The sequence below is a fragment of the Crassostrea angulata genome, unplaced genomic scaffold, assembly GCF_025612915.1.
Source record: "Crassostrea angulata isolate pt1a10 unplaced genomic scaffold, ASM2561291v2 HiC_scaffold_212, whole genome shotgun sequence".
Classification (NCBI taxonomy): Eukaryota; Metazoa; Mollusca; class Bivalvia; order Ostreida; family Ostreidae; genus Magallana; species Magallana angulata.
Window position 1 is genome coordinate 64,093 of NW_026441765.1, and position 12,940 is coordinate 77,032.

A 12,940-nucleotide genomic window follows, 5' to 3' on the forward strand; every position below is an offset into this window, starting at 1 on the left:
ATCTTGCATTAACACTATATGTGGACGCGTTTCATTTTCATCATAATGTTAAAACTGCTTTTGATAAAAATATAAATTATATAGATATTCTATTATTTATATATAATATAAAAGAAATATACATAGATATGTTACGACCCGTGTCCACAGTTGACCCTTGATCATATGCTTGCGTATCATAATTTAAACAATCTGAAATATACACCACCTGAGGTTGCTATTTTTAAGGTTCATTTTAATCATTTGACCAACAATACGATATAATTAAAAAAATTAAGATTTTCACTATTTTCACAATATTTTTTAGTAAAACTTTAATTCTCTTTGTGGCACCGACTTACCTCCGGAAATCGAGTTAAAAAAAAAACTTAAATTTACACTACCTGGTGACGCTACCGCACAAGATTCAGCTTGCCAATTGCGTTTTTGAAAGATTTTTAAAATGTATTTTTTTCTCTGTAAAAAAGTTCACCCCTAATCTGGTCTTACAGCGCCAAGAGGGTTGCCATTAAAAAAAATTAAATCTCAACTCTCTGAGGATGCTTCCATACAAGGTTTAGCTACTCTGGTAGTATAGATTATAAGAAGTTATTTGTTTTTTTTTTGGGGTTTTTTTAGAATGTCAAAACATTTTTGAGAAAATGAATGCAATGCTTTTTACAACAATAACTAACTGCAAATAATTCCTGTTCAAATGTTCTATGTCAAGTTACGTCTGATTTATATTTATTTCTACCCTTTTCATGATACTATAAAAAGGCAACTTACTCTTCATACGGTCCTTTTTCAGCAACTCTTATGTAAAGTATTGGGGAGATAAAAAAGACGACCCTGTTAAGAATATGCATTATTAAGCTAGTCGATCAACTTGAAGATAATTAACTACATGAAATTAATATGGATCATAATTTTCCTGATAATGTACTACACATTGCAAAAGTCCGGTAATAATACTCATGAAACACTTGTGAAATATTTTCACATGTAAAGTACGCTGTCTGATATTTTTTTTTTTTTAAATCGCTTTTACAATGGAAAAACCCACTCAAAGTTACAAAAAATGATGAATGTACTAGTATGTTTTAATTGTGTAAACGTTTATAATTATGAACAAGACTGATCAAATTGATTTGAATTGCGACTATTGAAATTAACGTTGGTCCATATTGAGTCTCGAATGATACTAACAATATAGCAGTTACATGCATTTGGCTAAAGCAGACTATTAAAACCTAATATTAACCATAAATTTATTTTCCATTTAAATGATTGGAAACTTATCAATTTTTTAGGTGCATCGTTGAGGGTCTTTCGATTGTGGCGTGGCGTCATCAATTGCAAGAGGAGTATTCCGAAATATTTTTACCGTTATCAACTTTAATTCTAGTGTGCGAATATAAAAATCCGGTTATAGTTTCACAATGTCCGCCAAAGAGAAAGACGTCTCGCGAAAGAAAAATGGCACAATAGCCAATAAGGTTCAAGGAAAAGGGGTACTGGGTTCGAAAAAAAAGGTTTAAACTCGCGTTTGGCCAGTAGTAATGGTGAACCTTTGCCCCCAGTTCAGATGCATATGGCTTAAACATGTGAACCGGATTGTAATCTTCTAGTGCACATTGACCACGCCGTGACTACTACGGCATATGAAGAGGTTAAAGGTCGAATTTATTGTTCAAAAACTAGTCCGAGTTTAGGTTAATATCTTGTAAATAGTTCATTTCTGTTTGAAACCAGTTTGATTTTTTGAAGGATAAGCACTAAATGGAAAGTCAGTTTAGAAACATGGCTGACAATGCACTCGCATACCTACTGAATTTGTTCTTTGAATCTGAAGAAGATAATTTTTTAACTCATCTGCATTTGCATGAAAGTCTTTACCAGTATTCTCTAGTTCACATTGCTGGCAATTTTGTTCCTGCCAATGCCCACATATTTAAGAATTCTGCTTATCCATGATTGGCTTTTACATATGTAACAAAATATCATGAAAATTAAATTGTTGTGTCATTGTATTTTTTCCGGAATTATATTTTCTCCCCATGCTGATTTTTGTTTTTCTATTATATACTTCCGGTGTTTTAAGCACGAGTTTCGGACACAAGTCCGATCAACAATTTTCATCCTGAGTTATTTTAATAGGCAACCATGTAAGTTTAAAACATTATAAATAGTTTGTGCTGGTATTAATTTTCATAATGTGTCAGTAATAAGACAGAATTTTGGTTTATATCTGTAATTAACGATCTCGCTATTTTTAGTATCATGCTATTTTCAGTGCAGATTTTCTAGGCCTTTTATATAGAACTATAAACAGTAATACTCAATTCCTTTATGTAAAATTTTGATATGTATGATATCATATGATGATTTGATAACTATGTATTATTTTGGTATATGAACAGTTCATTTATTGTTAGTATAATTTTCCAGCTTTCACAGAATGTCCCACAAAAGGACTGGTGTCTGTTTCCAGACGTGTTTATGTTGAATAAATTGAAGATACAGAATCTTTGGGATGTTTTGTATTACTGACTAAACAGTGAAAGATGGACCCAAGGACTACCAGGAAACTCACAGAGAAAGGACAGGGATATTTTGAAGATGAAGTGCAGAGGTATTCTATAAAATTAGCACGTTTACACAGACTTATTGATGAAAATATCCTCATCATTGACCAGACAGAAAATCAGGACACATTGAAATTAACACAGGAACTCATAAAGAGAGACTTTTTAGAGTATGTTAGAATCCATGATGTATTTTGTGAATACCTTAAAAGAACAAATACTGAAGACAGTCATATGGAACTGCAGTCTCATATGCTTATCTACACAAGTATACAATTCAAAGTGAAAGAAGCTCTTAATTCAGGCGAGAAATTAATAACAGAAAAACAACCTCCAGTTCTAAAGACTGAGAATATTGCCAACTCGAAGAAAACTCCCTCGAGAAAGTCAAGGTCAGTTAAATCAGTACACAAGTCATCAAGATCACATTCATCGAGTACAGTCTCCAACCTATATGTTCATCAGAAAATAAAGGCTGAATTGGCACGAAAAAAACTGGAGTTTGTCGACAGAGAAAGTGACCTCATGCGTCAAAGTGCAAAGGTAGAAGCTGAGGCCCTTGTGCAGAAAGCTACAATAGAGAGCCAGCTGTTACGTGTAAAGGCTGAAGAGGACACAGAATTGGCTGAACTTAGTGTGAAAATTCTTGAGGAGGAATTTCAAGAAAGCTTGGACAATGATAGTGAACATAGTGATTGGACAACCTCACACACGAATCGTTATGTGGTGAATCAGAGTTTGAATGTTGAGAAAATTGGAAACGACAACAACAGACTGTTGACACCAGAACCAGAACACGTAGCACCAGTAAGGACCCCTTATGTGACAAGAACTCTGCCAGTGTTTCCAGATGTGTCTTCCCCACCTCCATTTCAACCGGATAACAACGAGTCGATAACCGGTAATCTTGTGAAAGCAGAAATGTCACCTCAAGTGAATAGACACCTTCAAGAACAATTCTCAGCTGAAAATACATATGTACAGACAACTTCCAAAGATACTGTTAACTCAGACTCTGTACCAGACAAAAGACTTAATCCATCTGCCCAGCCTTTTAAAGGAAGTTGTACATCAAATCCTAATGCTCTTAATTCACACACAAGTCCTGTACTCAATCAAGCTGTGATGGACATGTCAAACTTTTTAACTAAGAAAAGCTTTATTCTTGAACGAGTGAAGCCCTTCGTTGGAGATTCAGAGTTCTACTTGGCATGGAAGAATACATTCAAGGAAGTGATGAAGGAGATTGATGCCTCACCATCCGTGGAACTTGACCTTATGATACACAACCTTAAAGGACAGCCTTATGAACAGGTGAAGAGTATCAAGAACTCTAACACAAGTGACTCATCTCTTGCGATCAAAAGAGCATGGGAAAGATTGGATTCCTATTATGGCAGCCCGGACAGAATCACAAAGGCCCTGAAGAACAAGTTAAATGATGTAATCGAGAAATTTGACTTCAACAACAAGTTGGACTATTTTCGTCTGTCCGATACCTTGAACGAAATAAGTGCCGTAAAGGATGACCCAAAGTACTGTCAAACCTTGAGCTACTTCGACACAGCTGATGGAGTAAACCCAGTTATTCACAAATTTCCTCGGAACTACCAAAACAAGTGGCGTGACAAAGCTATTCTCTTCAAAAGAAACAATGATGTAGTGTACCCTCCATTCAGTATGTTTTGCACCTTCGTACAGGATATGGCATACGTCATCAATGACCCTGGTTTTGACTTTGACAATGTACCTCAAAGGAAAACATCACAACGATTCGCATCACAGAGCAACTCAGCGTCACAAACCAAATCTAACAGACAATTTCACAGACAAACCGTTACATCCAACAAAACTAGTGTAACAGAAGAAAATGAAAGGATACGCTGTGCGATTCACAATTCTCACCACCTTACCAGTGATTGTAATGCCTTTCGTTCAAAGAGCATCGGTGAAAAGAAGGACATCTTAAGAAAACATGGACAATGTTTTAAGTGTTGTGATGGCAAACATTTGTCAAATAACTGTCATGTGTATGTGAAGTGTGACACTTGTGGTAGCAGATATCATTGTGCTGCTATGCACAATAACACTAACAGACCCGTACAGGCGTATGGCGGGGAGAGATCGAGCTATGACAGAACATCATTGCCGCATCCTAATACTAACACAGATCCCGTTTCACAGGTTAACGCTGTGTGCACAGAAGTCTGTGGCAATTTCAAAGGCAAGTCATGTGCTAAAATTGTGCTCATCAGTATTCATCACAAGCACAGTCAACATCCACCACTTAGTGTGTACGCCATACTTGATGAACAAAGCAACAAGTCTCTGGCTAAACCTGAACTGTTTGAAATTTTTGATCCGAACACAGCATGCGAATCATACAAACTGTCTACCTGTAGTGGATCCTCTATAGTCAGTGGTAGAAGGTCTCATGGATTTGTTATCAGCTCATTGGACGGACAAACAACATTTGATTTACCTACGTTGATCGAGTGTGATGCTATCCCTAATAACCGACATGAGATACCAACTCGTGAAGTTGCCATTTATCGCCCCCATCTCTCAAAGATAGCGGACTTGATCCCACCCATAGATGATTCGGCAAACATATTACTACTTATAGGCAGGGATCTTTTAAGAGCACACCACGTTCTTGACCAGATAAGAGGTACTTCCTCTCAACCTTATGCTCAACAACTACCATTGGGATGGGTAATTATCGGAGAAGCATGCCTAGATGGAATGCATACACCATCATCTATTGATGTTATGAAAACTATGATATGTTCTCAATCTGAAGAAACCCCTGTTGGTTTTTTTATACCTTGTGATCAGAAAATACATATTTCAGAGTGTGTGGAGAACAATTCAATATTCAAACGCACAAGTGAGGACAATCGACCATCGTTGTCAGTCGAAGATCGAGCTTTCCTGAAAATAATGGATAATGGTATGAAAAAGGATTCATCGGGACACTGGACTGCTCCCTTACCTTTCAAAGAACCACGCCCTGCTCTCCCTACTAATCGACAACAAGCGATGGATCGAGCTCTTAGTCTGGATAGGAGCCTTCAAAGGAACCCTACGAAGATGATGCACTTTCATGAATTTATGAAGAATTTGTTTGAAGCTGGTCATGTGGAGCAAGCACCGCCCTTGACCCCTGAAACTGAATGTTGGTATTTACCTCTGTTCGGGGTATATCACCCACAGAAGAAAGATAAAATCAGAGGAGTATTTGACTCGTCGGCAAAGTGTGATGGACTGTCCCTTAATGATGTACTATTAAGTGGACCTGATTTGATGAATAACCTGTATGGAGTTTTGCTGCGGTTTCGTCGAGAATCTATTGCAATTATGGCTGACATTGAGCAAATGTTTTATTGTTTTATGGTTGACGCAGATCACAGGAGATATTTGAGATTCATCTGGCACAAGGACAATGATTTTGAAAAACCCCTAGTTGACTACCAGATGAAAGTACATGTTTTTGGAAACAGTCCCTCCCCTGCAGTGGCGACTTACGGCTTAAGAAAAACAGCTGACATTGCGGAAGAAAAGTATGGCAAAGATATGAAGAAATTTGTTCATTTTAACTTTTATGTGGATGACGCACTGTCTTCACATGCAACCACAGAAGAAGCAGTATCGTTACTTCAACGGACAAAGAGAGCTCTGGAGGAATACGGTCACCTACGTCTTCACAAGATAACCTCCAACTCCAAGGAAGTACTAGCTGCATTTGATCATCAAGATCTAGCTAAAGACCTGAAGAATTCGGAATTCTTGGCTGATGATCTTCCAACACAAAGAAGTCTGGGCGTTTGCTGGAATCTTCAAGAGGACTTCTTTACCTTTAAAGTAAACATAGGAGAGAAACCCTTCACTAGACGTGGTGTCCTCTCTTCTATCAATAGTCTGTTTGATCCTCTTGGATTCGTAGCCCCAGTGACAATTGCAGGAAAAGCAATTCTCAGAGAGGCCATGACCAGTGGTTTGGATTGGGATGAGCCATTGCCGCCTGATTTTATCCAAAGATGGAATGCGTGGAGGTCATCATTGTCAGGTCTTGAAATGCTTTGTGTACCGCGTACTTATGGAGGAGTACCGATAAGCCAAGCACATAGTACAGAACTTCTGGTTTTCTCTGACGCGTCTACAATGGCTATTGCTGCAGTCGCTTATGTGAAACTGGGTTACGGAACAGAACAACGACTTGGATTCATTATGGGAAAAACCAAGCTAGCCCCAAAGCATGGACACACCATACCGCGGCTGGAACTCTGTGCAGCTGTTTTAGCTGTTGAACTGTATGATCTTATTACTAGAGAAATTGACATTAAATTTGACAATGTTTCCTTTTTTACTGACAGTAGAGTTGTCATAGGTTACATTAAAAATGAGTCAAAACGATTCTTCACGTATGTAGCAAACCGTGTGGATAAGATTCGCAGACTAAGTGAACCTGAAGACTGGCACTACATTTCCACAAAGTTGAATCCAGCTGATGAAGGCACTCGCTCAGTGCAAGTGAAAGACTTGCAGAATAGCTTATGGTTAAATGGACCACCTGTAACGCATGAATTGTGGAACAATGATCAGGAACCACAACTATGTGGAAAAGAATTTGATGATGATTCAGAAGTCAAATCTTGCAAGATGGAAGTGCAACCATGCTGCAATTTAGGGTCGCATCGTTTTGAGAAATTCTCAACCTGGAGAAAACTCACTCAGGCAATATTGCTTATTCAGAAAGTTGTTAGATGGAACTTACTACACAAACGTAGAAATGGAGAGGACAAAAATCCACTTACCTTGAGAGCTGCTGAACTTCTGATCATTCACGTCATTCAACATGAGGCTTTCCTGGATGAGATTATCGCCTTAAAATCTGGACAGACTGTGCTTAAAACGAGTCCCATTTATGACCTCGACCCTTACCTTGACGACACTGGATTATTGAGAATTGGAGGAAGACTTCGCCGTTCGAACCTGACCACCCAGGAAAAGAATCCAATCATTATTCCTAAGAAGAGTCACGTTGCAACTCTGCTCATAGATCATTTTCACAAAGAAGTAAAACATCAGGGTCGTTTGTTCACAGAGGGTGCAATACGTAGTGCGGGGTATTGGATCATCGGGTGTCGTCGTCAAGTGAACTCTTACTTGCGAAGGTGTGTGATCTGTAAAAAACTTAGAGGAAAACAGCAGCAACCTAAAATGGCCGACCTTGCGGAAATTCGTCTTCAACCTGCCCCACCATTTTCATTTGTTGGAGTAGATGTTTTCGGACCCTGGGGTGTAGTTACTAGAAATACCAGAGGAGTGAAGGCGCAAGCTAAAAGATGGGCAGTTATATTTACCTGTTTGGTCATTCGAGCGGTTCATATTGAGGTGTTAGAAGAGATGAGCTCTTCCAGTTTTGTTAACGCATTACGCCGTTTTGTTGCACTGAGAGGAGAAGTACGGGTGATATGCTCAGACTGTGGAACCAACTTTGTTGGAGCTGTGAAGGAACTGAATGCTAGTGTTATTGATGTAAATGATAACATTCTCTCTAATTTCATGAAGAAAAAGGGAATTCAGTGGAAGTTCAATCCCCCACATGCATCTCATATGGGCGGATCTTGGGAGCGATTAATTGGCGTTGCGAGGAAGATCTTGAACTCTCTGCTCCTGGATGCCAAAGTCACACGCCTTACTCATGAAGTACTGGTAACTCTAATGGCTGAGGTAACTTCCATCATTAACGCTCGTCCACTGGCTGGAATCTTCTATGATCCTCAGGAACCCTATCCTCTTTCTCCAGCAACTTTGCTGACCTTGAAAACAACCCATACTGTGGACTCTTTCAACCTTGAGGAGTTTTCCCAGAAAGATCTACACAAAAACCAATGGCGCTGTGTACAGTACCTTTCAAATTGCTTTTGGAAGAGATGGAAAATGGAATACTTATCTTCACTTCAACAGAGAAAAAAGTGGCAGAAGGATGAGAGAAATCGGACGGAAGGTGACCTTGTCCTCCTTCGGGACAACACTTTGCATCGAAATGACTGGCCAATGGGTATAATAGAGAAGACACACCATAGTGATGACTCGCGTGTCCGCACCATTGAAATTGGCGTGGGCCCAGAGAGGAAGATCTACAGGCGTCCAGTAACGGAAGTTGTGCTTCTTGTACCAAAAGAACAGTAGAACTTGATTTAGTTAAAAATTCGTTGAAGTTAAGTGAAACTTCATGTTATTGTGAATTTTTGGTTAATTAATATTTTGACCGTGTTTAAGTAAAAGGGTGATATTATCATATCAGACGGGGAGTGTTGTGTCATTGTATTTTTTCCGGAATTATATTTTCTCCCCATGCTGATTTTTGTTTTTCTATTATATACTTCCGGTGTTTTAAGCACGAGTTTCGGACACAAGTCCGATCAACAATTTTCATCCTGAGTTATTTTAATAGGCAACCATGTAAGTTTAAAACATTATAAATAGTTTATGCTGGTATTAATTTTCATAATGTGTCAGTAATAAGACAGAATTTTGGTTTATATCTGTAATTAACGATCTCGCTATTTTTAGTATCATGCTATTTTCAGTGCAGATTTTCCAGGCCTTTTATATAGAACTATAAACAGTAAAACTCAATTCCTTTATGTAAAATTTTGATATGTATGATATCATATGATGATTTGATAACTATGTATTATTTTGGTATATGAACAGTTCATTTATTGTTGGTATAATTTTCCAGCTTTCACAGAATGTCCCACAAAAGGACTGGTGTCTGTTTCCAGACGTGTTTATGTTGAATAAATTGAAGATACAGAATCTTTGGGATGTTTTGTATTACTGACTAAACATAAATCGAATGCATATATGAAAAACTATACTTGTTGTTCTACACGTATGTCAGTGGAGAGGTCGTTTGGTTCACTGAAAGGGAGATTCAGGCATTTGAACTTTATTGATATGCTATTGCTTTATATAAAACATTATGGAAAACATTTATATACTCTAAGCCATTTTAACAAGATCTTGGATGTACATGTTACTATTTTTTCTTGCGTAAAACAAGTTAAAAATAACACTGGTTTCAAGTGAAATATGCACCGATTACGTGATCTTAGCTCAAAAGCCAGATATATCTTGTTGATTTCAAAGAGCTGTGGTTAAGTGGCCAACAATGAAATAGACAGGCAAATTTGTTACATGTATTACATTGTGTACTAAAATATAATGTTCAGAGCATATCGTTGAAGAACTTACAACATAAAAAGATGATAAATATAACAAGTATAATTTGACTTGACACAGTGGTCATTTCCATACTTTGAATAGATATATTGTAATTAGCTCAAATGTTTTAAACAAGTTTCTTTAAAGTTTTTTTTTTCAGGGGGGGGGGGGATTGCATCAAACAATTTAAAAAAGAATCATTTATGATTAAGATCAAAATGTCTGTGCAACGATCACAAATGATAACCCTCATAGACTCACTTATGAATACACAGAATATACAGTCAATTAATAACTAAGGATGTTGACATTTTGGGTTTTTTTTTTAAATGAATCCCTCCATGTTATGTTGCTAAAACAGTGCGTTTTAAATTTTCAAGCACCAACAATACATTGTGCAACAAAATATATGTTTACAGACAGGCATATAGAAAGAAACATTTATTGGTAAAATAGTATACCCCACTCATTTCTTTCCCTTATAACCACTTCAAAAGTTTTTTTACCTGTTGTAAATTGCAAAGGGTAACTCTCACTGTTAGTATTAATCGATTCGTTCTTTTCCACATTATTTTTTTCAATGGTCGGTACTACGTACTATCATAGATCCTTTGAGACAGTTTTAACGTTAGGGCGATACCCATATGCTTCGTTGAGTTCATTCTTTGCCACATATGCCACACTAAAGCATCAACAACTATCTTTTGAACACCTCTCTTTCCGCCAACAGATTTGAAACCCCCGAAACGCACCTAGAGATGGTTTTAAGTTTCACGAAAACTAGTTTCAGTTTAAAGTCGATAAATACAAATATTAGTTTTGTTTTGTAAATAGTTCAAAACCAGGTTTGCAAAAAAGGAAAAGTTTGCAAAACTGAATTTAGAAAATATGTGTTGCGTTAACAATGTGTATGAGTGCTGTACAATCCTATTTATCCGCAAAAACGAAACATGTACTTTTTTGTTTTAATATCATATAATCGACTGCTTTTAATAAACTATTGAATGTTTGTAGAAACAGTACTCAAATTTGACGGAGTATGGTGTCCTGTGGCAATAAATGTCAAGGAAATATAAAACTTATTATCCTTTTTACAAACTAAAGGTAAACATATTAATGATAGAGTATATACATGTACAGGTATAACCTTGTATTCTTTTATTGCGACAGGTTTTTGTGCAACTATTGTTTATTTTCTTATAGCTGAATTACAGAGGATAAAAAGTGTATTACATTATGGCATAGAAACCATTCTACGATAGCATAGTACATAAACGCGGCGCTGCGAGAATTCAAAAAATCGGTAATGATTTTGACGAACACTTTTTCGAGAAATGTGAAAAGGGTTTAAAAATTAACACAAATATACAGACCCTGAAACGTACTACTACACCACACGCTCGCTGCACGCTCGCTACACGCTCGCTAAACGGTTCACACGAAACGCTGAACGGTTTACACGAAACGCTGCACGCTTTGCCCGAAACGCTAAACGATTTACACGAAACGCTGAACGGTTTACACGAAACGATTCTCGCACGAAACGATTTGCTCGCTTTTCACACGCTTTGGACACGCTTTTATCCTGATCGATTCGGGTGCTCTCGGATTTTTACCCTGAATCTGTTTGTAAGAATTAATTTTAAGAAAACACGAAATAATAGAAATTCTGATATTAGAAACATATATGTACATAAGTATTGAATTGATTAATAAAATTAATTTGGTACTTATATTTAAAGCAAAAAATTATTTATTCACAGAATTAGCCAACAAGACTACTTCTATAAATATATTTATTGCTCAAAAGAAATATCCATGATTCTTATTAGTGCCGTAAATAATAAAAATTCCATAGAAAAATGTTACCGTAACACAATATTCAATACCAAAAATAAAATCCGGATGATTATACAAACTGAAATCGGTTTTTCAGTATTCGGCGGGATTTGTTTTCTCTTCTCATATTAGTATTTTTATTGGTTTCAGAGAATACGATGTAAAAATACTAACAGTAAATAAACCTGTAATTATTTACATTGATAATTTTGAAAGTTATGTAAAATAAAATTAGTCAGTCACATAAGTTAGAAAAATGCTATAAAACAACCGATTATTTTTTTTTATGTCGTATCATTCGCGTAAATAAATGTTCCGTACGTAAAATCACAGAAAAAAATCAATCGATTAAACAATAAAGAAAGTTGTCATTACTATTTCGGATTTCGGAAAGAACAAAAAATATAAATGATTTAAATTTTTGTCTCAATATTCGTATACATAACCGGCGCCCCGCATAACGGCGTACAATATATCTATCATAATCTATTTGAATTAAGTACCATGCATATAGATTCCCATAATAATTAATTGCATGTGTACATTTTAGGAAAATTTCAATGTGTTAATTACTTGTTGTTTTCTGTTATCAGTGTTTAAATAATCAAAATAATAACTTGTAGAAATATTTTTAATCGGGATTCAGAAGAATTTACTTCCCGCATTTCATAGAAACGAACAGTATATTTTCTTTCTATGTTTACATTTACTTTTGTTCAAATTAATGTTAAATAATCTATCATTTAAATTGTGTGCATCAACAAATACTGATTTCGACTACCTTGAAGTCATTAAATTTCTATTGGCTATTGACAAAAGAAGAGACGCGTGACCATCCAATGAAAACGAATACACAGAGTTTGATTGACAGGTTCAGCCAGGTGCAGGTCTTACCCGATGTCCGAGGTTATGTGTGTTGGTTGTACACAGCCGAATAGTCTCAGTAACTAGTCTTCATTCAATAAGCGTAACTTCCTTTTGTTTGTTAAAAAATGAATTCAATTTTGTAAAAAGATAAGTATATCATTTCTTATAGATTTTTTTTCACGAGAATATCTACAAAGGAGTTTTGCCAATCACAAACAGTTTAAAGTAATGTTTATATAACATGAGCGCTATTTTGAAACAATTAAATTGTCAGAGAGTTCCGAATGAAATCTGATGAACGTTTCACACGGTTCTCGCACGCTTTGCCCGAAACGATTTACACGCTTTGCCCGAAACGCTGCACGCTTTGCCCGAAACGCTAAACGGTTTACACGAAACGCTTCACGATTCACACGAAACGCTAAACG

The 12,940-nt window shown here is 36.5% G+C and overlaps 1 protein-coding gene across 1 annotated transcript; it reads left to right on the forward strand.

Moving 5' to 3' along the window:
• The first annotated feature begins 3,092 nt into the window (after positions 1-3,092).
• LOC128169779 (uncharacterized) lies at positions 3,093-8,391 on the forward strand. The gene is made up of 2 exons (XM_052835853.1): positions 3,093-8,285; positions 8,380-8,391. The coding sequence occupies exons 1-2, from the start codon at positions 3,093-3,095 to the stop codon at positions 8,389-8,391; spliced, it is 5,205 nt and encodes a 1,734-aa protein (XP_052691813.1).
• Positions 8,392-12,940: the final 4,549 nt, after the last annotated feature.